The sequence below is a fragment of the Podarcis tiliguerta genome (genome assembly GCF_965153285.1).
Source record: "Podarcis tiliguerta genome assembly, chromosome: 12".
NCBI classification, from domain to species: Eukaryota; Metazoa; Chordata; class Lepidosauria; order Squamata; family Lacertidae; genus Podarcis; species Podarcis tiliguerta.
The window spans coordinates 17,805,056-17,832,739 of record NC_139545.1 but is presented as its reverse complement, the minus strand read 5'-3'; the positions used below and the strand labels follow the sequence as shown (position 1 = coordinate 17,832,739).

Sequence of the window (27,684 nt, the reverse complement as noted above, 5' to 3'; positions counted from 1 at the left end):
TGCCCATTTCACAGAAGGAAAGCTGAGGGTACCATGCTGCCCATGGCACTACATTAAAGACCCCAGGCATAGAAGAAGTCAGAGAATGTGAAATATAATCAAGCAGAGGTTGAATGCTTCTTTTTTCTTTTCCTTTGATGGCGTTTTTACTTCATGCTAGCAGTTTAAATGGAAACCCTTTATTGCAAGATGATTTGCATTTTTAATTAAAAACTAAAGGCTGCATTTCAGCTGCCTAAAGATTCCCCCTTAAAGCTCAATGTATTTTACAAGTTGGATCTTTGCAGTCAGAAAGAAGCACAACTGAGTTCAATGGAGCTTACACCCAGCTAAATATTCATGCTGATCCTAATACATTTGGAGTATTATGATGTATATATAGTGTTGTTCTTTGGTATGTGTCACACACAAACACCCCATGGCTTTTAATTCTCCTTGGGGTGTTTCTATGGAGGCAGTCATTATGAGTTCCAGAATTTACTACTGCCTCAGAAGTTATTACAAGCAGCCGATAGACAGCAGGAGTCACCTATTAAATAGGCAAGAGAACAATGTTGACCCAAGATATTTTGCTGCCTGCTTATGTATGCAACAGGGAAGACAGTGGGCTAGTTCAGACACAGGCTTTCTTCCTCCTCTCATTCCTTCCTTGACACAAACTGATCCCTTGGTTATAGGTTCTTGGCAAACCATAGTTTCTCATTTTGTCTGTACTGGGCAGGCTGTTATTTGTGTAATAGGACTGGAAGCAGGACGAGGTAGTACACTCCTACAAGGCTTCTTCACATACCACCAAACCATGCTTTGGCATCCCATCTGAGCCAACCCAGTATGCAGGAAAGTCTGTGAGCATTTTGCTAGAACCTAGTAATTGTACATTTCTTCCATGTGTTTGATACATTTTAATATAATTATTTAACTACTCTATTCCGAACTTAAAAATGGGAAGCGTAATGTTGGTGGTCAACAAAAGAAATTTAAAGTCTCTCTCAAGGCAAATCTAAAAAAATGTAGTATAAACACCGACAACTGGGAAACAATGGCCTGTGAGTGCTCCAATTGGAGAACAGCCTTTACCAAAAGTGTCATGGGCTTTGAAGATGCTCAAACTCAGGACGAAAGGGAGAAATGTGCTAAGAGGAAGGCATGCTTGGCAAACCCTCACCATGATCAATTCCCACCTGGAAACCTATGTCCCCACTGTGGAAGGACGTGTGGATCCAGAATTGGCCTCCACAGTCGCTTATGGACTCACTGTTAAAACTGTGTTTATGGAAGACAATCTTACTTGGCTACGAGTGATCGCCAAAGAAGATAATAATAATAAAATTATTATATACAGCCATGGCAGAAGTTATTCTACCTGGTTATTCAGTCTGTTTGTTCAGTCTGACACCGCAACAGCGGTCCTTGTTTATGTAGATCTGCAGCAACAGGAGTGTAAAGACCATGCGCTGGTGTTGGACCGCTGATATGAATGATAATTGTTTACATGAGGGATGACTCCAGTGTCTATAGCATGAGAGCCACACATATATACCAGTATCTTCAGTTGCAGCCCAGTTTACTCTGATAAACTGTTCTATGGAATTCAACATCTCAAACTGTCATGTGACATCCACACAGGGGACCTTGTAAAGATTTTTCCCAAGGATATGTTGGGAAGGCAAGAGTTTTATATGTCGCTGTACTTTCGTTACTCAAGGAAACTGTAAAAGGCATAAGAAGAGGAAATGTAACGAGAGACAGTCCCTTGACATTAAGCTTAGGAAGGTTTTGAAGACCCCTTGTTGACACAAATCTAGTAGAATTTGTGGGTGTTTGTGGTTAAAATGTTGTTAGCAAAAATATTATGAGAGGGCAAAGTAATTCTCAAGGATTTAAAGTCATAAAATACAGGAGTATTTTGAAAATTATGATACTGTGCTCCACTGTGGCTTTTCCAATCTTTGGGGAAAGCTACAAATATAAATGGCAGCTATGTTTTTTCCCCTACCTTATGCCAGATTTTTTTTATTTGCGTGTTGACAGTGGCTGCCAGCAGAAGCACAAAGAAAGTGAAAAGTAATTTTTGAGTGTCCATCTAAATCCAAGGTTCCTTATTTAAAACCAGAAATACACTAAAAGCAACAAAGAGCTGAGAAAGGTGTGGGAATTGACATTGCAGATTCAGATAAACAAAGAGGACTGGTCAAAGCTAAGGGGCTCTGAACGTTTTAGATCAATCTCAGCATAATCTAGGGAATTGCCCTTAAAGCTTTTGTATGGCTGGTATCTAATGCCCAGAAGAGTGGCATTTATGAAGCCTGGTACAGTTCCTTTATGCTGGTAGGGCGTGCCAGCAGTTTGGCACCTACCACCACATGTGGCGCAGCTGCATGAAGACCCAAAAGTTCGGGGGGGGGGGTCAAAGCAAAATGTCTCAGAATCTTCAACACTTGACTAAGCTTGTTTGATGGGCCTGATGAGGGCCTGAAAGACCAGGATTTTATTTCTTATCTTTTATTAGCAGCCTGATCCACCACAGCCAAAATCTGGAAGAACTTTACATTTCCTAATTTGGATTACTGGTAGCGAAAAGGTATGGAGGGTGGATTTATTTGAAAAGCTCACCTATAAGATGAGAGTACTTAAAGGTCAAAGGGACACGGGTGGCGCTGTGGGTAAAACCTCAGCGCCTAGGACTTGCCGATCGCATGGTCGGTGGTTCGAATCCCCACGGCGGGGTGCGCTCCCGTTGCTCGGTCCCAGCACCTGCCAACCTAGCAGTTCGAAAGCACCCCCGGGTGCAAGTACATAAATAGGGACCGCTTACTAGCGGGAAGGTAAACGGCGTTCCGTGTGCTGCGCTGGCTCGCCAGAGTAGCTTCGTCACGCTGGCCACGTGACCCGGAAGTGTCTGCGGACAGCGCTGGCTCCCGGCCTATAGAGTGAGATGAGCGCACAACCCTAGAGTCTGTCAAGACTGGCCCGTACGGGCAGGGGTACCTTTACCTTTACCTTACTTAAAGGTCAAAGGGAGTGAGATCCATTTCTGGGGACATAGTAATCCTTTATTGAACATCTGAATATGCAAGGTGATCATAGACTGGATCCAAGATAATGTTTGGCTCTTTCAGGGCTGAATCCCTTTTCTTTACTTCATTCTGTCTGTTCCTGTCATAACCAAGTATCATGAACACACTTTGGATATGCTGATGATATTACGCACTCTGGGGAAGGGGTGGAGAGTGGATCAGTGGATGCTGGGGGAGAAATGGGACTGGGGTTTTTGAGATCTGACTACAGTATGGTTTTAATCTCTGTGTTGATGTGTTTGTTCTGAAACACAGTAAAAAAATATATTTTAAAAAGCACACCAAAAATTGTCTGCGGCTCCTTAGACACTAACGCATGCATTAAGGCACAGGCTTGTGGAGATCACAGTCTGTTTCACCAAATGCATGAACTGTTGTTCTGAGTTACAGGATAGCACTCAGGACGACACTTGATGCATTAGGCTAGTGCTTCATGCGCCTGTTAAAGTGAACTGTGGTCCACAAAAGCTTATAATAAGTTCGCAAATCATTGAAGTGCCACAGGATTCTTTACTGTTTCTGATGCAACAGACCAACATGGCTATTCCTCTGGAAATCATTACTAAAAATGTGATGGCCTAATGCAGAAATACATTTAGGGCAGTCTGGCTGGAGAGAGAGAAAGAAAGAAACTTGTTGTTTTTCTTTGTTTCATCACTGTTTTTCTCATTTCTATTTAATCTTACCCTGATTTGCCAGTGAAGAGGTCCCTCGATTTTTGCTTGTCAAACCTAGTCTTTTACCTTTTTTAATAATTACTAGTCATGTGAGTTTCAAGTATTTCTGGTTAAAAATGTCTGTGTGTCTGTGTATGATTGTGTTTAGGCTTCAGATGGTACTGTGGGTCGATTGGGAAGGTCATGAAGAAGCCTGGATTTTAATAGTACTATAATAAACATACATTATAGATGGCTGTTGCTATATTTGACAGGGCTCCCTATCATTAGCCAATCTACCCCAGGCAGCAGGTTTTGGGTACCATGAAATGGCAATAAATTGTGAATGATTTAGTTTGTTATTTTATTTTTACCATCATGGAAAGGCATCTTGATTATCTGCCTCAGGCCCCAAAATGTCATGGTTTATTTGTCTGATTCTAGGTACTTAAAAAATTGGCATGCCTCTGTGATTCTAGGTACTTCAAAAACACAAGGAAGCAAAAAAGTAAAAGGGAGTATGGAACTTTATTGTGCAGAGTTATGAAGGAATCATATGCATAATTCCCTTGATAAAGGCACCAATCTTAGCAGATGTCCTTTCTTTTTAATGTGTACTTCAAACAAGTCTAACAATCCCATTTCTTCCCCCCCTTTTCTCTCTCTTTTTTGCATCTTTGTAAGCTTCATAAATCTGCATTAAAGATCGACAGATTTTTTTTCTGACACAGAGGACAACATCCAATGTCATATTTTTCAGCCTTGGGCTTTAGGAAGCCCTCTGGAAGCTTCTCTAGAGCTGGGAATGTTACTATACCTGTTCTGTTTTGCTGTGGAATTATGGGACTTGTTGGCATCTGTCTGTCTCACAAGACAATAGAGGAATGCACCTTTGAGGGTGAAGTTAAATGCTGGAAGGGGAAATGGGGGGCAGATGGGGCTCTGGGAAGGTAGCCTATCTAGGAGAAGGAAAACTCTGATCCTTAACCTTCTCAGCCTTGTGGCTATACTCGTTCATGAAAACAGCTTTGGGAGCAAAACCCAAGGAACAAACCTTACCCACTGCCTTGTGGGACATCTTTGGGAGAAGAAAAGTCGGACGATTAAACCATGCATAAAGCCAGAGTGGAGACCATGAGATGGTTGGATGACACCTTGTATGCCTCCTTCCAGCAACTCCTGCAGCCAAGCTAGTGTCAAATGTATTTGACACTTTCCTTTGGATCACATCAGCGAGGCCAAGAGGGACCCTTGTCTGGGCAAGCCAGGACCTCCATCCACATTACCCAGGCTTGCGCCCCAGAGAAGTCACTTCGGTGGGACTCGTACAGCGCATGATTCCTGTACAGCATTGGTGGTTAATCTGTGGCCATCCAGATGTTATTGGACTCCAACTCCCATCAGCCCTAGCCACCACGGTCAGTGATCAGGCATGATGGAAGATGCAGTCCAGCAACATCTTGAGGGCCACAGGGTAGCCTTTCCTGCTCTACAGCAAAAGGGCCAGGGAAATTCTGTTTCCTCCACCACACCATATGAGATACAGTGTGGTGTAGTGGTTAAGAGCGGTAGACTCGTAATCTGATGAACTGGGTTCGCGTCCCCGCTCCTCCGCATGCAGCTGCTTGGGCCAGTCACACTTCTCTGAAGTCTCAGCCTCACTCACCTCACAGAGTATTTGTTGTGGGGGAGAAAGGGAAAGGAGAATGTTAGCCGCTTTGAGACTCCTTCGGGTAGTGATAAGGCGGTATATCAAATCCAAATTCCTCCTCCTCCTCCTCCTCCTCTTCTTCTTCTTCTTCAATTCATCATCTTCTTCATCTTCTCCTTCTCCTCCTCCTCCTCCTTCTTCCTAGGAGTTATCTTTGTGGGGGAAAGTAAAGATAGAGGAGAGGGATGCAAGATGGTTTTGCATTTATCCATTGTTATAGTTCCTACTGCCTATTTTTTAAAAATTGTAAACAGACCTGGAATCTTTTTGATGGAGGGTGCTATAGAAATCTAATCCTTAAAAAACTTAATAAATATAAACCTGAATTGCATTTTTGCTCTCACCCAGTGTGTGATGACAGTCTTAGGATGCAATTTTTAACCTACTTATCTGTAAATTAGCTGTGCTGAATTCAGTGAGACTTTGGTAGACATGCATAGGATTGTGCTGTTCAGGTATTTCCTGTGGAAGTTAGCCATACAGCATATTGCGCTAGTTACCTGCCTGTGTGTGTGCTGTAACCTCTCAAGATAAAAGAAGCTTCGAGTGAATACTACAGAAACGGCACTCAAGTGAGCATTCAAGGAAATATTTTTAGCTAGCTTATCTCAACCATTAAGACTGTCTGTTATATTGGATTCCCTAATTGCTTGTGTCACAGTTGTTTCGCCAAAGGCTTGGTAGTGCTGTCTGTAATTGAAAACTTTATTTCCAAATTCCCTTCACAGGATATACCTGGCAAAAGCTCAAAATATTTCGCTCTGCAATCTTTCTGCTTATCAGCGCTGAATAACAGGGATAACCCCGCTGTCCTTTTCAAATATGTCACCCTGTTGTTCGACCCTTTTCTCCCCATGTGAGGGTTGGGGGAACCTTGAGGTTCAAACAGCATTAGCAGTGAAGGGACTGCAGAAAGATGTCAAATCCCGCAGGGCCCTAGTCTCTTGTGGGACAGCGTTCCACCAGGCCGGGGCCATGGCCGAAAAGGCCCTGGCTCTGGTCGAGGCCAGTCTAATTTCCCTGGGGCCCAGGATCTTCAGAGTGTTGTTGTTTGCAGACCGTAAGGTCCTCCATGGGGCATACCAGAGGAGGTGGTCCCGTAGGTACGAGGGTCCTAGGCTGAATAGGGCTTTGAAGGTTAAAACCAGCACCTTAAACCTTATTATCCATTATCATTCTTATCTATTAAAGGCAAGTTCGTGTGTGACAAGATGAACTAACTGGCTTCATAGATCTAATCATTATTATTATTTTGCTAAACTTTTTATATTTAGCAGATGTTTATCTCTACTCAACATGCAATTCAGAGTAAAGGATTTTCTCCCCTCCTCCCCTTTCCCAACTTGCTGTTCAAGGAAACATTGGGGGGGTTGGTCATATTTTATCATTCCACTTGTTTTTGGATTAGGCCTGCAATCTCTACTGGGGCATGTTTCAAGTTGGGGCATCTTGCATCTCATCCAGAGGCACCTACAACAATGTCATCCATTCCTGCAGTGGGTTTTTTGTCACATCCAGGACTCCTCTGGGGAGTCAAAAGAGAATATGCTGGTGGTTGAAGAGAAATGTGCCTAATAAGAATCTCCAGGCACAATTCTTGTGGTTTCTTCTTCTTCTTCCTTTTTACAGAACTACAGACGAAGTAGCCAAAGGCAGAATGCTTTTAATAATAATAATCCAGGGATTGGAGAGACTCAAATTTATGTCATTTCCCCCAGACCGCTCATACTTCTGAGAAGTTCATTTTAAAGGCTTAGCAGCTAAGACAGCATGGACTCAACTTTGGAAGTCATTTGCACACTTCTTCTGAAGTCTGATGGAATAGTGGAACTTGGAAGAGAGTTTTGACCTATCTCATTAATATGTCAACTGTAAAAAGGGAGTGAATCTACTTGAAAATTTTCTGGGAGAAAAAAATAATTATCCACTGTAGTCAATTAAGGGTTTCAGTACCTTCTGCAAGGAAATACTAAGGGGGGAAAGAGAGAAAGAGAAATGATTAATTTATTCCATGTGTCCTTTCCAAATCTTTTAATGATCAGTGGTGCTTCTATGTCATTTTGAACTACCTGACTGCAGATACAGTGCATATGGGATTCAAAATATATAACCTCCTGCCCAAATTATGCATATTATTTAAGTGCAAACGTGCAAGGAAATGATGGGCAGGTGTTGACCTAAAGGCTACATGAAATGCCTGGACCAGTCAGTTTTCTGACAGTTTAAGTGTCTGTCAGCTTTGAAGCTGAATGCTGTTCTCTAAATATATGGGGAGGGGGGCTTTTTAAGTATCGAAGGAACAGTCCTTCAATGAATTAAGAGTGCAGTATGCCATGATTGAATAAAAACAACCACTGGTTGCTGGGTCTTCAGTGGCACAGAGAACCAACAGGATTTTCTCCGTGATAAACAAGTCACATAGTCCATTTGCTGTGAGCAAGGACCACCTGCCATTAGATGAGTAATGAATGTTGCTATTCAAATCAGACCTTAGGAAACTAGATCAGCTCATTGCTTGGTTGGATATAATCAATGGACTTTAGTTGTGAAAGCTATCCACCTCCTATTTTGGACTCATCACAACCCTCCGTGTATAGCACGTTTACTCAGAAGCATCACCTAATTATGATGAATGGGGATTAATCCCATGTAGTTTAAACCACTGAGCCTAGGGCTTGCTGATCAGAAGGTCGGTGGTTCGAATCCCCGCGATGGGGTGAGCTCCCGTTGCTTGGTCCCTGCTCCTGCCAACCTAGCAGTTTGAAAGCACTTCAAAGTGCAAGTAGATAAATAGGTACCGCTCCGGCAGGAAGGTAAAAAGCGTTTCTGTGCACTGCTCTGGTTATCCAGAAGCAGTTTAGACATGCTGGCCACATGACCCGGAAGCTGTCTGCAGACAAACGCCGGCTCCCTTGGCCAGTAAAGCGAGATGAGCGCCACAACCCCAGAGTTGTTCACGACTGGACTTAACGGTCAGGGGTCCTTTTACCTTTACTTTTAAGTATGCCTAGGATCACAGCCTTAGTTGCACTGGTTGTCCATGCTTGTGCCCTATTTAAAAGCTTCACAACATTACTTGATGATTACTGTTTGCAAGTTGAGAAACATAGCATCTGATAAGGCAGGTGATGTTACATGAACTGGCTAAACTCTTGCAAGGAGCTGGTATGTAAGAGTAAAACTTTATATGTGTAGCTACAGTCTCCTAGGACATTACACACACACACAAACCAACAAACCCCTCAACCCTCTAGGAACTGGGAACCTCACAACCTACATCTTGGTGAATTTCCTAAGACTTTACACACCTTTGACTGCCTTCTTCATACACCGAAGGGAATAGGATCATGCCACATTGTACTCTGCAATCGGCAGATTGTATGAAGCTTTGGAATTGGCCAGGTTTAATATAAATACGAAGAGTCTGCATTTCTGGCCGTGCCTGGTCAACAGCTGCTTTCTGGCCTTGCCTAGTCAACAGTTCCTACTTCCAGCAACTGATTTCAGGGACCTTGGGTTAGAAAACATCCACTCCAGGTTTAGGATTTGGGTATGGGCCTTTTCCAGCTTTCTCTGGTACAACTGCTATAGCCATGCCTGGCTAGGAACAGGCTGGCCACAGTAGGACTACTGTTCACTGGGAACCTTGAGACTGGAATACTGCAATGTGCAATGTGCTCTAGGTGGGACTGCCCTTTGGCCTGGTCTTGATATAGAATGCAGTGGCTAGACACCTGATGGGGAAAGACACCTAAGAGCATGTGACACTTCCGCTAAAATGTTAGAACTGGCTTCCCATATGCTACCATGCCAGGTTCAAGGTTATTGTGTAGATCTACAAACTCCAAGGACTACTAGAGCCTTTATGTCCTAGCCTGATCACCAAGATCATCCCTGGAGTGCTTTATCTTCAACTAGAAGTTGGTCTTTTAGTGTTAGCGGGCAACATCACTGCTAATTTTCAGACATCGTCTTCATATGCTGAAAGACTCTTGAGTTGTTTAAACTTTTTCAGTGCAGGGTAGTCATATTTATTTTGTCTCATGTTTATGGTAGTTTACGTTTTATTGTACTTCCATATTTTGTTGTGCACTGCCTTGATATTTTATGTTAGGGGGCGGTCTATAATTTTTTCTCTAAAATAAATAAACTAGAATGACTATCCGGTCTTTTCTGATCTCAGCCCCACCCAGAGCCCAGTGCTCTGTTCGTTGGGAAAGATGAATTTTCTTTCTGATGAATTTATGAGATAGGCCAAAGAAAAGAGAATTCATATTGCATTCCTTTGGGGAATTAAAGTGAAACCTTTCCTTTGATATGCCAAGATTCATAGCCCTATAAAAGGCTTATTTGAAGAGTGGAGAGAAGATCTTCTTCAAGTATGAGGGCAGTGTTTCTCTCCAAAAACCTCTTCAGAATGAACAAAGTAACCCCTTGTCATATATTGTGACTAATGAGAGTTTAGGGTAGCTTTTAATGTTCATTTTGTATGCTTTGCGTTTGGAGAGTTGTAAGTTAAATCTGCAGATATCGCACCACAGGAATCCCTTGACACGAACCAAAAGGGAGCAGCCCTCTGCTTCAGATACCATAAAGTGTTGCTGAGGGTAGCGTGGGGAATATCTGCTCTTTGGTGGGATCTCTCCTCATCAGCTGGAAATAAGCATGCATCAGAAGGCATGACAGAAGTTGATGTGCATTGTGTTTCCTAGCTATGCCACCCTTGCATTTTACAATTTATAAAGCACAATTAGAGCCAACAGAAGGTGTGGTTTCATTCAGGGTGGCTTGAATGTCAGAAAGAACAGGGTGCAAGTGCAAGGAATTTAGAGGGACCCTGTTTCCAACTTTACAGTTATCTGTTGGAAGGCCTGAGGGGTCCCAGCTGGATTTAAGGCAAATAACCCTAAGAAGGGGGAGGAGGAGCCTTCAAATTATTATCAACAATTAGCACCTGCACAGCAGACTGAGCAGGCACCCAAATCACCTGGCCAAAGTCTTATCCACTATGGTGAGAAGCATTGTATTTCCACTTCTTCTTTTTTTAACCTTTTACCTATTTCCACCTGAAGTATAGTATTGATTCTTAAATTTTCATCCCGATAAATAAATCAGCACATGCCAGTATTATGCAAATTGGTTTCCTTACTTTTTCTTCTTTGTTTGGTGATGCATAAGTGGCCCCCTTAGAGGGATTGTACAGATTTGCTCTGTACAGTATCTCCGTATTTTCAGACGCTGATTTGATAAGAGTTTGCAAAGTGATTGTGAATGTCAGCACTTGCGGCATTTTGCCCGTCTGCTGCACGTCGCCATCTCTGTGCCCCCTCTAGGGTGGGGTCACAGGTAAACTTCCCTTGCAAGCGATTACAAGTCCACTTCTCTCTTGTCTTCTGGAGAGTCACTGTTCCCCAGTACAGCATTCCTGGACTCTTAGCTTCATTGACTTTCCAGTATTCTTTCATTTTCTGCAGAAAAATATATATGTCTATGTGCTTTCCAAATGCAACATTGTGTGTGTTTATGTGGAGTCCAACTATTTGCATTTTACATTTGCATTTTTTCTTTCTCTCTCGATAGCCTAATTCCACAGTGAGAACGTACCAAAACAGTAAATACCGAGTGACCATGAGTCCTGGCTTTAGTTCCCAGTGGAGCAGCAGCCAACCGCTTTGGAACACATACACTTTCCCAAGGACAAGCTTGCACTACCAATCCCACGCTAGCTACACCTACTGTGCTGGACACACTGCGGTGAGTAACTATAGCAACCTGCATCCTGTTGGTCGGTGAAACATCGTAGGACTTGCCATCACATACTGACAAATGATTGGGCTTCACCAGTGTTTTCTCTATGCCAGTGTAATTGGACGTGGCTTGTCCTTATGTGGGTCAACTATTGTCATTCTATGACCATATACTGTCTTCCTCACCATGGGTCTTGTTGCATCTGTATTCTGTGAAGATGAGGCACTGGCTATGATTTAGTAGTTATATTAGTTGTAATGAAGGTGTATTAACTGTTTTCTATTCTAGTCCTTAACTTTTGAGACTTAGCATAGCTAAATGGCAATTCGTTGAGCCCAAAAGTCTGTAGAGTGTTCGTTAATTATAATGGTTCTTCAGTAGAACCTATTATCTTCTGTCATCATCTTTGGTCAATTTGCTCAGCACACTCGATAGAGAACATAATTGCCACCTCTGTGCTAAGCTGCTGAACATATTTGTACCTAAACAAGTAGTGAACAGTTGGGAAAGAGCTGAGAACATAATGCTCACCTCATCTTCCTAGTTTGATATCTGTGAAAGGACAATTATGGCTGTCATTATGAAAACAGTTTGGGGACCACTTTCCAAAACTTTAGTGCAGTGCTAAAGAAAAGGCTACGTGTTTTGGCTTCAGGAAGAATCTAAGAGTGAGAGCAGAAGTTATGCAAGCCACAGGAATGCTGTCAGAAACATTGTGATGTATATCCCCCACCCCTCTTCCTAATTTTTGGGAATGCTCACCAGATTTTTGTTGTGGCTTACCCCATTCTATATCATTGGCCAACACTCGCCAAGAACATCTCCATGGAAGTGTTTTCTGCATCACATTCATGGCAGATGCAACATATCGCCCTTAGTGCTGATTCACATATGCATATATATCATTTGACTTAGGCTAGAATTGTAGGGATGGAAGAGGCCCATAGGGTCATCTTGTTCAACCCCCTGCAACGCAGGAATCTTGCCTACAGCTGTCCCTGGGTGAGCTTGAACTTGATATGTGATGACTCACAGATGAGTTCGTAAGTTGTTTTCTTTTGGTAGTGTCCAGTGTGACGTGGGAGCAGAAGACTCAATGGATATTTTTATTCGCCTCATTCCCCCTACAGTCAGGTGTAAATCCCCACCCCAAAATAAGCCTTAGGAAGAGCACCTATTATATTGTGTGGGCTGTGTCACCTGTGGTTGCAGTAGGAGAGGGAAAATCACTTTGAAATGAGGAAAGGAATTTTTCACTAGATTCCTTTCCTCATTTCAGGTATTCCCCCATCCCAGAGCAGCCCCAGGTGACACAGTTCACAATGGCCCCCCTGAAGTGGGGAGGGATATTGGTTACATAATCTTGCCTTCTACCCACACTGTGTTTGAAAAGTATTGTGCTTGACGTGATGTCAGCTTTATGGAAGCTCCATCTGTGGTGTGTGGTTGTGAGGACTGCTTTGTACACGTCAGTTACCAACTTGATGAACTTGTGTATGAGAACTCTTTCTGAGGAGGTCAATGAGATAGGGCCATGGGTTTTTCTTTTGCAACTCTGTCCATGATCGTGGCTTGTTTTCTCATTGTAGTTTGCAAATCAAAATGCATCAATAATTGTATGGTGCCCTGTAACTCAAAGTGTAAGTGGCTCTCTTAGCATCGGTTGCATTTCACCAATAATGCCAATGCATGCTCTCTCTCGTATATTACGTTGAGGTGTCTTTAAACAATTTGTGATTGTGTGAACTGCTTCCAGTCTACAACACTCCTTGGTGAAATTTGGACTCAACGACAGCTATCCTAAAGTTGGGGGGATGATTAAGATGATCCACCCTCAGATATTTATGGATCCTGATGGAATCTTGAATACTCTGGGGACTTTCTAGTAGACAGAGCAGGTGATCCAGCCTAGGCTTTTGTCTTAACTGTGGAACAGTGAGATACAAAGGGTGGTTTTCCATGCTCCTGAGGTTCGATTGGCCTTCACTACTGACTGAACCTTTGGTGTGTTAGCCTTTGCCCGGTGGAACTCCCTACCAGCATGGCTTCAGCAGGAACCACCCCTCCCTTCTTCCAGAAATCTTCTTAAAACTTTTGTTGTCGTTGTTTACGCACTTCTTTACAACACAGGTTTTTTCTTTTAACCAACCAGTGTCTACTTAGTTTTACTGGTGTTTTAATTACAGTTTATGGGTATTTGTAGACTGTGTGTGTGTGTGTGAGAGAGAGAGAGAGAGAGAGAGAGGTGGAAGTTATACATACTAAAATAAACATGGTGGTGTGAGCTACAACTGCCATCATCTTCACACATTTGTCATGCTGGCTGAGGCTGTTGGACACTGGAATCTAACATCTGGAGGGCACAACCTTGGCTTTTGATCTTAGTGAAATGGTTTGTTGGGAAGTTCATTACGAAGTTTACCTAGCGTGTGTTGCATTAGGAAATTAATTCCAATTCTGAATCACTGCGCAAATCTGAAAGCACAGTGCAGTGCTGTGGAATGCAGCTAACTTTTGCACTGGAAGAGGTTACTTCTGCATTCCTTTTAATTTTAGTTATTGCTGAAGAGCGCCTCCAGAATTCTCCCACATCTCTTTAAAAATGCTAGAGAAGAGAACAGTGAAGTGCTCTTGACAAATAGTGTAAATGACCAAAGTTAAAACGGCCTGCAAGAAGATAGGCATTGCTTAAGTTTAAGCAATAGCCCATTTCCCCAGCTATGCACAGTTAGGTCCTAAATCAATGGGAATGTCTGCATTCTCCCTTGGCTGCCTAACAAGAAATGGCTGCAATTCTGCACCCTGTGCCTTAGGACAAGAGTGTAGTCTGACTCTCACTATCCTGCCAATTGGCTCTGTGCACAGGGGTTTTTTTAGGCTTTTGCTTCCATGGACATGACACATCACAGATTCAAAGACTATTTTGGATATTCCTTACTTTGGATGATAGAGGTTTTCCCCCCTCTCTCTTTCTCTCTTACACACACACAGAGAGAGAGGGGGGGGGAGGTGTTTGAGAAGCTTCCTGGAGTCATGAATGAAAAAGCACGGCTTCAAGATTTGCAAAGTACCGTATTTTTTCGCTCTATAAGACACACTTTCCCCCTCCAAAAAAGTAAGGGGAAATGTGTGTGCGTCTTATAGAGCGAATGCAGGCGGGAGGCTTTGCTCAGCACTCCCTTTAAAGAGCCGCATGGAGCGTGTGTGCGGCTCTTGGGGGCTTTTCCCCGACCAGGAAAGGCTGCACACGGCTAAACAAGAAGCCAGGACAGCCAGCGGGATTGCTGCGCAGCGATCCCGCTGGCTGTCCTGACTTCTGGGATTCAGAATATTTTTTCCCTTGTTTTCCTCTTCCAAAAACTAGGTGCGTCTTATTGTCTGGTGCGTCTTGTAGAGCGAAAAATACGGTAAATCAATATAGACAAGGGGTCGGCAACGTTTTTGGGGCATGGGCCGGTTTGCGATCCTCCAGCTGCCACGGTGGACCGGAGTGCACGTGTGTGCTTGTGTGTGTGTGTGTGTGTGCATGCATGCATGCATGAACACCATTTCCAGCTCTCCTTCCAGCGTGGAGGAGGCGTGTGCAGCTTCCCATTGGCTGGAGGAGCTTCCTGCAGCCAATGGGAAGCCACCCAGCGTCCCGGAAGGTGGTCCCCGCTCTGCTCCACACACAGGAGCCGACCGAGTGGCCGGTGGGGTCCATGGGTCAGTTAAACAATCCCCATGGGTCGCTTCTGGCCCATGGGCCTTAGGTTGCCTATGCCTGATATAGAGAGTAGCAGGAGAAAACCTGGGGCAACATTCCACTTTCCAGTGCTAACTGCTGACATTTTTATTTTTTAAAAAAATGTTTATCTGTGAAAACCATCTTAGAGTAACAAAGTCACAAACATCAGCTTATTAGGACGCTTTGCGGAAAGAATAAATAGAGAGCCTACACATCCATTGTGTTGGGTTCCTTCAGGGGAAAAGATGTCAGGATCAAACAAATGCATCTCTCAATTAGCTTACCCTACCTAAACCTTCCACACTTCTTTGCATCTGAAGCAAACCATCCCAGTGGCTTCTTAGATTGCTTTTGCTGCTGCCTCTTTAGGCCAGCTTTTTCAAAGCAGCAATCTCATGCAGCTAATTCAAATCAAATCAGCTTATCAGCTTGGTTCATTGTAAGTCTTTCATAACCGCTCGTGTGTGACAGCCCATTAAAACTTGGCCAGAGTCTTTAAAACATCACTGGGGGGGGGGGGGACCTGCAAATATATTTTACATTCAAGCTTTTGAGCTGCCTGGGCATATTTGTTTTGTACTATTAACCTTTGAAATTGAGCTTCTTTCCAGGGGTTGTAGGGACAAGGCAATGGGTAATATATCGGTTTAGCCGAGGTAATTTACCCAATTTTACTTTATATGGGATTAGCTTTATTACGGAGTGGGGAGGCAGGGAGGAACACCGTCAGAAAAATCTGTTACCTACATGGGCAGAGATACATAGTTTGTCCAGCAATTCTTCTAATGGGCACTTCACAATTCATGTGAATGTTTACATATTTGTATTCAGTTTAGGGGGGAAAAGGTACACTTGGATAGCCAACACACTGTCCTCTGGATATTGTGAACTACAAATCCCATCGTCCCTAACCATTTGTGATGCTGGCTGTGGATGATGGGACTTATAGTCCAAAGCAACAGGAAGGCCACAGAATTAAAAAAAACAAAACCCTTCCAGTAGCTCCTTAGAGACCAACTGAGTTTGTTATTGGTATGAGCTTTCATGTGCATGCACACTTCTTCAGAGACCAACACAAAAGCTCATACCAATAACAAACTCAGTTGGTCTCTAAGGTGCTACTGGAAGAAATTTTTTTATTTTGTTTCGACTATGGCAGACCAACACAGCTACTTACCTGTAACTGGAAGGCCACAGGTTAGGCATCCTTGGTGTGCAGAAATCATGAGATGGACTGCAAGTCCCATGATTCTGCAGTAAGATGTAAGAGGCACAGCATCATTTCCAGCCATAGAGAGGCCCAGCGTGTCTGAAATGTGACGAGTGCTATTTCAACCAGGAACCTGCTGGAGAAGTTGTATACTCATCAGGGCCAGCCCTACCATTAGGCAAAGTGATGCATTTGCCTCAGGTGGCAAATACAGGGGTGTGGGGTGTGAAGGAAGAGCTATGAGGACAGTGCTCTAGTCTAGGTCAGCCTTTACTAGGAGAATAGGAGAAGTCGATCTCTCAGCGACTTCTGACATCCTCTGGGATGACTCAGGGGGTTGGAAGTTGGAGTTTACTATATGACAGTGATTATTTTCCTACCTGAAGAGTTGCTGCCAGAAAGTAGCGCTGGGGACTGTTACTTAGTCCCATGTCTTTGGGGCTGTGGCATCCCACAGCGGTATAGTCTGCCTCCAGTGTTATTCCACATCTATATGAAACTGTTTGGAGAGGTCAGCTAGGGATTTGAGGCCTCTCTCTATTCCATCTGAACCAGGAGAGGTTACGAAGTTATTGGACCAGTGCCGGGAAACAGTGAAAGACTGGATAGGTACCAATAAACTGAAGTTGAATTGCAGTTAGATGGATGTTCTGTGAATGGGTGGTTGGTCATATTCAGGAATTAGGTAGTACAATTGGTCTAATAGGGGTTGCACCCTGAAGGAACATGTTCATAGTACATCTGGGTCCCAGTCTGTCACTGGAGTCACAAGTAGCCTCTGTGGCTAGGAGTGTTCATCCCCAGCTCCAGTCATTTCTGGACCAGGATAGCTTAGCTGCAGTAGTCCATGTTCTAGTGACATCCCACCTGGACTACTGTAATGTGTTCTATGGGGGTTGTCCTTGCAGATGGTCAGGAAACTGCCATTAGTGTAGTGGAGAATATGGCTTGTCAGGTTGGTGTGTTCAATGGGGGATCACTGCAAGTGATCTACCAGGCCCAATTCAAGGTGTTAGTACTGGTGTATAAAGCTCTGATAGTGTTTAGGCAGGCTCTAAAAAATAGGTTGTTTTTTTTAATGGGGGGGGGCAATGGACAGTTTTCTCCATTTTTAGCCTTATGACTGGCTATGATAATGATATATTGATCTGAAATAGCTTTATGCTCCTGTTATGCCAGTGATCATGTTGCTTTTATTTTATACGGTTTCCAATTGTTTTGAATATTACGAGGTGCCATGGGAAGCTACTGTATTCTGAATGGCCGTGAATAATTTTGAAAGTAAATAAATAAAAAGAGCAACACAGTCTGCTTTCCCAAGCATAAGTGTTTATTGCTCAGCAAATATAATCATCTAAGGAGGAGAGGAATATACTTTTTCTTTCTGATTTTGATAGCTGCCTTAGAAAAGCAGTCAAATGAGAATTGCATCTGTGGATATTGTACCCATAGAGTGCTTCATCACAAGACTGCTATGAATAATCTGTCCATACAACAAACCTAAACAGCACTATATAACAGAGACTTTAAAAATATATTCTGAACACCAATATCACGCCTCAAAACCTTCTAAAGAAACTATTAGTTGGGGTGGGGAAATTCAGTGTAGGCCCAGTTTTTATTTGGAAAATATTTCTTATTTGAAGATGGAAAAATAACCCTAATTTAAAAACTTTGAGGGCAGGAGCAGGGAAGAACTTCCTCACCCAGCCTTTATACCCTGTGAGTTACACATAAAATAAACAAGATGTGTTGTCCCTGTAAATTTCACATAAGGGAATAAATTTAAAAAGCTTGGATTGAGTAACTTTCTCTTCTTTTCTAGAAAGATTATATATATGAAATCCATAAAGATTTTGTAACTTTGACTGGTAAAGTGGTAAGGAAGTTGGCGTAACTTTGCCTCCCCCACCCCCCACTAATCCATTTCATGAATGGGAAAAGCACTTGCCTTGTGTACTTACCTTGTTTTCATTCCAGTCATGTGTTCAAACTGTTTCAGGCGCAGTGGCATTCAGTGCACCATCAGCAGCGACCCATGCTTGCAGGCTGACTCACTTTGGTTACAGGCCCATTGTGCTCTGGGTTTCTGACCACTTAAAGCAAGGAAGCGTCGGCGATGCGAATAAGGCAGTTGCCATTGATGGCATTGTCAGAGAGCATCCTTAAACCCTGAAGGTGGTGTAGGATTCCTAGCTTAGCTTATACAGTGCTACCTCAGGTTACATATGCTTCAGGTTACATACGCTTCAGGTTACAGACTCTGCTAACCCAGAAATAGTGCTTCAGGTTAAGAACTTTGCTTCAGGATGAGAACAGAAATTGTGCTCCGGTGGCGCGGCAGCAGCAGGAGGCCCCATTAGCTAAAGTGGTGCTTCAGGTTAAGAACAGTTTAAGGTTAAGTACGGACCTCCGAAACGAATTAAGTACTTAACCCGAGGTACCACTGTACAGTAATCCATTGTCTCACCTATTTCAAAGAAAACAAATACAGCCGTACCTTGTTTTGTGGCCGGGATCCGTTCTGGAGCCCCGGCCGCCAGCTGAAAAGGACACAGGGCAAAGTGCCGTGTCTGCACACATGCGCAGAGCTGTTTGCGCATCTGCACATGCGCAAGAGGCAAACCCGGAAGTAACCCATTCCGGTACTTCCGGGTTTGCCGCGGACGTTTGCCGGAATGGACGCTAGACAAGGCGGACGTTTGTGGAGGTTTTACTGTACTCAAGTTGGTGCAGAATATCCTTAAGAGATCAGGCCTTCTTCTTTGAACTCCAGAAAGAATTGGAATGGTTTTCTGGAAGGGATGGACTGATGATCCTTGACCCAGTCTTTAATGTTTGAGAAGCACCTTATACTTAATATATTTTACTATCAAATGATTTTTCCAGACCCAAGTGCCTTTTTGAGGGGCACGGGGGAGGGATCCAAGTCAGAAATAGTATAATTTCTCCCTTTTTCATCGGCTGCAGTAACAGGCTCACAGAGTAAGTTGTTTTTCTACTTGACTATGAACATTGCTTTTTCTTTAAATCTCTTCCCATACCGCCACTACTTAGTGTCTTTCGTCTCGCCAAGTGGGACAGGTGTAATTATTCACCTCTGAGCTGTGGGAAGGAGAATATAATTCAATGCAGTGCTCCATCAGCCAGTGCAATTCATTGCTTCACATAGCGTTTACTTTATGTGGGTCAGTTAAAATGTTGAAAGGGTGCATTGTGTGAGCCTCCCCACTGTAAACAGACTTAGCAGATCATCCTTAAAATTTAAGCGTACAAGGTGACACGGTATGGTGGATCAGGGCTTTTCATCCAGGCCTAAAACGACTGCAGTTGCTTGAAGTAATCATAGATTCATAGAATTGGAAAGAGCCCTGAGGATCATCTAGTCCAACCCCCTGGAATGCAGAAATATGCAGCTGCCCCATACGTACCAGCATTGAACCTGCAACCTTGGTGTTATCAGTGCCATGTTGTAGCCACCTGAGGTGAAATGGTGTTGTAGAAGATGGGTCTTTCTCCCCTAAATAATTTGGTTGGACAGAGTCGAGTGCCATTATGCAGTATAGTTGATGACTCTCACAACAATACCAGAACAGGTATTCCATTTCTCCCTTTGCCCTAAAAATAAGTATGGACAACTTTTGTTGTTTCTGTTGGCTGGCCTACGGTGCATTACACTCCAAGAGGTTATTGTTTCTCTCATGGCCACATGAGACTCCAGCAGAAGTCAGCCAGGGACCTCCGTCCCTCTGCTCAGCATCACTGCAAAAACCCAGTCCCTAAACTCTGTTTGAAACTCTGCCTTGTTGTCTTCTAACTAACTCTGAGTTGAAGGAGAGACCACTATCTCTGACGAGATTCCTAATGACTCATCACTTTCCTTTTGTTCTCACCCCATGCAGTCTCCTGAACATAGGAAGCTGAGTCTGATTTTCAGCTTTGATTAAATTCTAACACTTACTAAATCCAGGAATTTAGGGAAACCTGGCACCCACAAACGCTGGTACTCCCAACACACACAAACTTACCGTGTCAGAGGCAAGTAATTCCAGAGCCAACAATGCCCCCCCCCCTTCTATCTTTCTCGCCCTTGTTCCTTTCTCTCTCTCTTTCTCTCTCTCTCTTCTACCATTTCCCTCTCTTTGCCAACAGCATGAAATTAGACTGCATGCCATATGAAACTGAGGTTGAAGCCATATGCAGCCCTAAGGCTACAAGTTGCCCACGTCTGAGGCTTAGGAGAATTATTACTTTAGTGGCCAAACTATTAGACAACTAGTTTATTTTCAGTCAGACCATTGCTTTAGTATTGTTTAGTATTGTTTTAGTATTGGCTGGTAAGAGTTTCAGACTGAGGTCTCTCCCAGTCCTATCTGGTGATGCCAAGGATTACAGCAGAGACTGTAGCCACTGAGCGACACCCTTCAAATTCCATTGTAAAAACTCATTCATGAATTGGTTCTTTGCTACACACATGTACAAGCTATGCTGGTTATTTCCAACTTTTTGTATCACTTCCCCATACGGTTGGCCAATAAGGAAGCAGTACTTATGAACCTGTTCATACAGCAGAATCAGAATGGGACATGATGTAAACAGAACATATATGCAAATGTCTGCTTGCTGTTGAAAATGCATTTTACTGAAGAAGAGGGCGGGGGGACACAATTAGCTACAGAAAAGTAGAAAAGGCTTGAGGTTGGGGAATAGCCAGCTGTGTTCCTGCATCATGGCTTCATATAGTCAGGACATTACTTCCCACCCCCCACCATATGGCAGTGCAGTCGAAAGAATCATGTTACGTTAACAATAGACAGGAAGCATGTTAAAGCTTCTGTAAGACATTTCTGCTATCTGAAGCCAAAACTTTGTGACGCACAGACACACACACACACACCTCCAAACCTGTTGGAAGTCGTGGCATCAGCATAAAACTCAGGAAACAATTGTTTCCCCAAATCTCAAAGACACTGCTCTTTGTTAATTTTTGAGCACCATTATAGCCAAATACAAGGTACTCTTTCCAACAAAAACTCCTATTCAAAAGCTTCCATTTAAGAGCGCAAAGCATTTACCGTATTTTTCGCCCTATAAGACGCACCAGACCACAAGACGCACCTAGTTTTTGGAGGAGAAAAACAAGGAAAAAAATATTCTGAATTTCAGAAGCCAGAAAAGCAAGAGGGATCACTGCGCAGTGAAAGCAGCAATCCCTCTTGCTGTTCTGGCTTCTGGGATAGCTGCGTAGCCTGCATTCGCTCCATAAGATGCACACACATTTTCCCTTACTTTTTAGGAGGGAAAAAGTGAGTCTTATAGAGCAAAAAATACGGTACCTATCAACTTGGATGCAAGTCCCACCGATGTCAATAGGACCCACCCACAGGTTTAAACAGGACACTTTGGACTGGGAAAGTATGTGAACAGATTTTCAAAAAAAATGGGGGGGGGGTGTTTGAAACCGAAGGAGCTAATTGGGTTCCATGGGGCTTTCATGACATGATGATTGCAAAAAACTGTGCAACATCAGAAAATTTGTCACCTTTGGAGCCTACTCTCTCTATGAGTAGGCATATGTAAAGCGTGACCTTTAAAATAAATCCTCTCTCATCCTTTGGAAAACAGTCATTTTTTCATGAATCCAGAAATCATTCTTATAAAAAACTGAAGCCTCTTGGTTCTTTGTTATCGTTTCAAACTGACCGGTCACATCTTGGAATTTACAATGGACTGGAATCAACCAACTTGGTGCACTGGGCTCTCACCAGTATATACCTGGGGTTTTCTTCCCTCTTTGACCCTTTCCCAGTTGCATTTCCCCCACAATTGCTTTGGACGGGGAGTGGAGTGGTTCTGTCTGGGAAGTCAAAATGCTTGCACAGATCAGAAGACTGCAACTTTAAATCCCTTTTAATGGTTCAAATATTCTGCTTTTTAAACACAAGAGAGACTGATTCATATATTTATGTATTTATATTTACACTATTTATAACCCCTGTTTTTCCAACCAGCATGGGCAGCTCTAGGTAGCTAAGAAAAGTATAAAACTAGTTATTCAAATGACAAAAGGTAAATGTAGCCAATGCTGTTTATGTATTCTTGAGTGCTGCTCCAAAACAAAATGCCTTCAACATTTTCCTAAAAACAAGATAAAATCTGACTTGGATAAGCTTCCTTAGGGAAGGTTTTCATAATTGTGGCGTCGCAGCTGGAAGCTCCATACACTTGGAACTAATTTGAAAAGTAGATGGGGCTCAGTGCAAATAGAAATTTTGTGTAGGATATAAAAATGGAAACAGGTTTTTTAAAAAATAATTATAATGATACAATTGTTAAAAAAACAAGGAATTGGCAATGGGCTGAATGTGGATTTCATTGGTTATGCTTTAGTCCCATTGACATCTATTAAGTTGCTCAGGACGAGAATTCAGTCCTATTGATTGTGGCGAAAGCATGGCCAGCTCACAGAACGGTTCTATATTTCTACTCTTATTTTTTATTCTTCAGTTTGGTTGTGTATTTTTTAATGTTTTATTTATTGTTTACGGCTGCTTTTGTTATGCTGTAGTTATGTATTGTTTTTATGATGCAAGGCGCATTGAGCATGGTTTGAACTGTGGAAAGATGGCGTGCAAATAAAATTATGTACGTATAATAATTTAATAATAATTTATTATTTATACCCCATCCATCTGGTTGGGTTTCCCCAGCCACTCTGGGCGGCTCCCAACAGAATATTAAAAACACGATAAAACACAAACATTAAAATCTTCCCTAAACGGGGCTGCCTATACAGGGTTGTACATACATATGTACATAAGTAAGTCCCGTTGAATTCATTTGGCTTTACTCTCTCGGGGGAGTTTGAATTCTTGGGCAAATTCTGGATACAACCCTATGCAATAAAAATGAGACAGTGAGAAAGAAGGGAGGTGGTTAGATTGGTGGAACTTTCTGATTCGATGTTTTCTTTAACTTTCTGGTATAATTGGATCCAGCATGCCCTTTTTACATGTGTACATGCAATTAAGCACTTAAGCTTCTTTTTCAGTATATTGTCATGCTGATTACCAGGTGCATGCCCAGACTTTGCATGTTTGTCCCAAAGAGCCACCTTATTCCGTTATATGGATTACATTCCATATGAGTTTTAAACACCTTTAGTTGCTGGAATTTTGGTGGCAGCTGTTTTATGTGCTCGTGTTTCGCTGCGCTTTGCATGTGATTCTGTCCTGTGCATGTCGCTGGATTCTGGTGGTTGGATTTAGATTCTGTATTTGTGTGTTTGTTCTTTGACTATGTTTTGTTGCATCTCAATAAATATGTAGGACAGAGCTTTCTAAACTTTTCATGTTGGTGACACACTTTTTCAGACATGCATCGTTTTGCAACACAGTAATTCAGTTTTACTAGCAAACCAGAAGTAAACTAACCTCTTTCCAGCCCCGGAGGAGAGCAGGAAGCGATGCCATGAAACACCTACACACGGCAGCCGACACACTAATGTGTCATGACACACAATTTGGAAAGCTCTGATGTAGGACAACAATGATATCTAATAATAATAATAATAATAATAATAATAATAATAATAAATTTTATTTATATCCCGCCCTCCACAGCCGAAGCCGGGCTCAGGGCGGCTAACAACAATAAAACAGTACAAAAGTACAGCACAAACAACACTCTAAAACCATTCATTATAAAATTAATTAATTCAAGCCACTGGCAACCATTGGGCCAGAGCTCTGCGAAGATTGCCGAGGGAGGGAGTCAGGCTGTGCCCTGGCCAAAGGCCTGGTGGAACAGCTCTGTCTTGCAGGCCCTGCGGAAAGATGTCAAGTCCTGCAGGGCCCTTGTCTCTTGTGACAGAACGTTCCACCAGGTTGGAGCCGCAGCCAAAAAAGCCCTGGCTCTAGTTGAGGCCAGCCTAACCTCTCTGTGGCCTGGGACCTTCAAGATGTTTTTATTTGAAGACCGTAAGTTTCTCTGTGGGGCATACCAGGAGAGGCAGTCCCGTAGGTACTAGGGTCCTAGGCCGTATAGGGCTTTAAAGGTTAAAACCAGCACCTTAAACCTGATCCTGTACTCCACCGGGAGCCAGTGCAGCTGGTATAGCACCGGGTGAATGTGATCTCGCAGCGAAGACCCCGTAAGGAGTCTCGCTGCAGCATTCTGCACCCGCTGGAGTTTCTGGGTCAGTCTCAAGGGCAGCCCCACGTAGAGCGAGTTACAATAATCCAGTCTGGAGGTGACCGTCGCGTGGATCACAGTGACTAGGCATCTAGGTGGATCTAGATGGCAGTCCAACATTTCTTTCTTACATAATAATTTTGTTAGTCAATGAGCACTGGGGTACAGGATTCCCACCCCCATACTTTATATTGATTTTACATTTATATCCCACTTTCCCACAAAGAAGCTCAAGGTGGTTGTGGCGTTTGCCTCCTAGGTGGGTCATAAGGAAAGGGTTAAAATGAGCGTGATGTGATTGGCCAGTGGAAACTGATAGGAGGAGTTAGGGTTAGAGGGAGAGTTGTGTGAAAGTCAGTTGAGGAGTGGGGAGTTGGAAAAGGAAGAGGGAGGAATAGTCTGTGGGTTGGTCTAGTTGTGTGGTGAAAGAGTGAGAGGAACTATTAGGTGGAGATAGATAGATAGATAGATAGTTGGGATAATCAGTTTGAAGTTGTTAGGAACGAATAGGACAGTTAAGGAACTAAGAATAAGAAACTGCCAAGAAAAATTAACTGAAACCATAAGCTTGTTCATGCCTGTAAAATAAACTTGATTATTTGTTAATGTTAACAACTGTCTGGACGCCGTATGTACCCGTAGGAAACAGGTTGGTGGCAGCGAAGAAAGCAATTACAGTGGTGGCACAAGGTCAATAGACTGTCAAACGTCCGGGGGCCCTGTGTGATCGCCACAGTGGTGTACATGGCTTTCTCATGCCTTACAACAAGTCTGTGAGGTAGGCTAGGCTGAGAGGAAGTGACTGCCCCAAGGCCACAGAGTTATCTTCATGCTGGAATTTGAACCCTGGTCTCTCAGGTCGTAGTCCGACACTCTACAACTGCTACTCCATATACTGGTTCTTGTTAAAAGCTCTGCCACTTCTGTTGCTGCAAATGAATATTGCCATACTGTACAATTCGTTTTCATTATTTGCCACCCACATCTACCGAGTAGAATGAGAAACGTGCTTAGAGTGTAAGTTAGAAGCATCTATGAAAAGGAGGTCATAATATGTTTTGAATGCATGGGAAGGGTGGAAGCCAGGATAAAATAATACAGTTTGAGAAAAGGTTTGCTCCGTTGAAGAAAGGAAGGTGCAGCCAACACAAAATCATTTACCACATCCTGGCTTCAGGCTGTATGGCAAGACGGGAGAGGTGTCGGAGAAAAACACGCAAGTCTTGACAAGGAAAGGGGCATGTTGTCTCATTTTTATTGGTATGAAAACAACTTGCATTAATGCTGCCAAGCTTGCGATGTATTTTTATCTTTTTGTCCCTGCATCCAAAGAGGGAGCATGATCTAGCCTCCAAGGGATGGTTCACAGGACAATCGTTTTTCAGAAACATTATAAGATTGCCTATTTGAAACCTCTAGTGCAAGCCAGTTAAGAGGGAGAGTTAAAGAGGTCAACGCTGTTCCATCACTTAAGTCATAATGCTGTCAAATAGGGAAGACTCGCATGTTGGGCATGGATTCATAGGTTATGTTAAGTATACATGCACAAGGAATTCTGGAGTCAAATTCCATTTCTGATTATCTCAGGTCAAGAATAGATCACTGTCCTTCTCTCTGGAAATGTGATCTACTGTTTACTAGAGATAACCTCATTATTTATGCACAGCAGTTGGCTTTGTATCCTGCTTCTAGACGATATCCTGTTCGAAGGGCTCCCTGGTCCAAGTCCAGTTTAAATATGTGAGAGCAGGCACCCAGCCATCTGGTCACAGCATTCCCCATTATGTTGAGATAGAATGCATTTCTGTTTAAGATAGATTGCGTTTGAGATAGATTGAGATAGATTGCATTTTTGCTTAATATTTCTAAATTTCCATATACAGTCGTACCTCGGAAGTCGAACGCCTTGCGACTCAAATGTTTTGGCTCCCTGCAGCCAATCGGAAGCCGTGCCTTGGTTTCCAAACGTTCTGGAAGTCGAATGGACTTCTGGAGCGGATTCCGTTCAACTTCCAAGGTATGACTGTACACTTACAAATTCTGTGCAAATCTATGACCTTTTTTTTTTTTTTGCAACTGATGAAACCTGCTGATTTGAGAAAACAGCCTTTGTAAAAATTGAGAGTCCTTGCCTCTGCTTTCTTTCAATCCATATTTAGTGAGTACACATACTGCACACTGACATTAGTGGCCAAAGAGAGGAGGAACATTTAAATTTACTCACCAAGCAACAACTGGGTGGAATTTTTCCTAGACCATGAAAGTGAGCCCCGTGGAACCAGGGCGAAGGAACGATGACTTCACAAACCAATTACTGTACCGTGTTCCGTGCGTTGTAGTGTCTATTGAAGACCTAGAACCGTCATAGCCAAACTTCTAAATTGCATAAATCAGAAGTTGTCTTTTTGAACAAAGTGCACGGCACGGAGCACCTGAGAGGAAGGAGTTTAGGTGGGTGGAAAGGAAGCAGGGCGTGTTCTGTGTATAATTATAGAACTAGTCCTGAACTTGTCGGTGTGTTGTTTTTTGGCATTCTTGGCAGTCTTCGGAGGAAGTTCCTATCCTTGTTTACTTCCTCCCATTTCAAAACTGGCCCCACGTCAGTGATAGGGAGAAAAACAGTTAATGTATGGCAAGATTATGATCAGCCCAGAGAGGGTGGGGGACACAACTAACACCAGAGACTGCATTCATGGCAAGCAGCCCAATGTGAATCTGATCTGTAGCTAGTTTCATGAAGTGTAAATGTGCCTGCAAAATAGAAATGATGCACAGAGGGATGTGCATTCTTTGCACTCCTTGGGATCTTTAGCTTAGAGTTAGCCATCAATCAAAAGAAGTGGCGCTGTGTGGGGAAGGAGAGCCTGCAGTCCTTGCATACTAACAGCTTAGTCTTATAGATGTCTGCAAAGGGTTGATGCTGCTGCTGCTTCTTTCAAGAGTGCACAAGCTTGTTGAACATCTTGCTCCCAGTGTCATTGCCTGCCATCCTTGTGGTGGACCGTTTCTTTAGCTGGCTTCCTGCTCAGTGCTTTTTCTCTTCCCCTTTCTTTTGTGGTTTCTGCACAAAAGGGTGAGGTCTGTGACAATAATCAGCAATATGAGTTCCGAGACATAGCATAATGCGCTGTGAGATGGATGTTTGGGCTTGGCACTTGGTACCCACTGTTTAGATGTAACGCTCATGTTTTGTCTAACACACACAGTAAGCTAAGGGCCAAAATAAACATGACACAGAGATGAGTGCAATGTAACGCGCTCCGTTACTTCCAGGTTGCCACGGAGCGCAACCCAAACGCGCTCAACTTGAAGCGTATTTATCCCAAGGTATGACTGTATCGTCCAGGCCTAGAAGCCACAGG

The 27,684-nt window shown here is 43.2% G+C and overlaps 1 protein-coding gene across 6 annotated transcripts in view; it reads left to right on the top strand.

Annotated features, from left to right (window-relative positions):
- The window catches only part of RBMS3 (RNA binding motif single stranded interacting protein 3), a gene marked incomplete at its 3' end in the record, with an annotated part of 742,271 nt that overhangs the window by 184,424 nt on the left and 530,163 nt on the right, over nucleotides 1-27,684 (top strand). For all 6 annotated transcript variants that reach the window (XM_083405003.1, XM_083405001.1, XM_083405007.1 and 3 more), the window contains one exon: nucleotides 11,025-11,198. In XM_083405003.1, coding sequence (XP_083261129.1) covers nucleotides 11,025-11,198 — 174 coding nt within the window. The remainder of the gene's footprint in view (nucleotides 1-11,024; nucleotides 11,199-27,684) is intronic.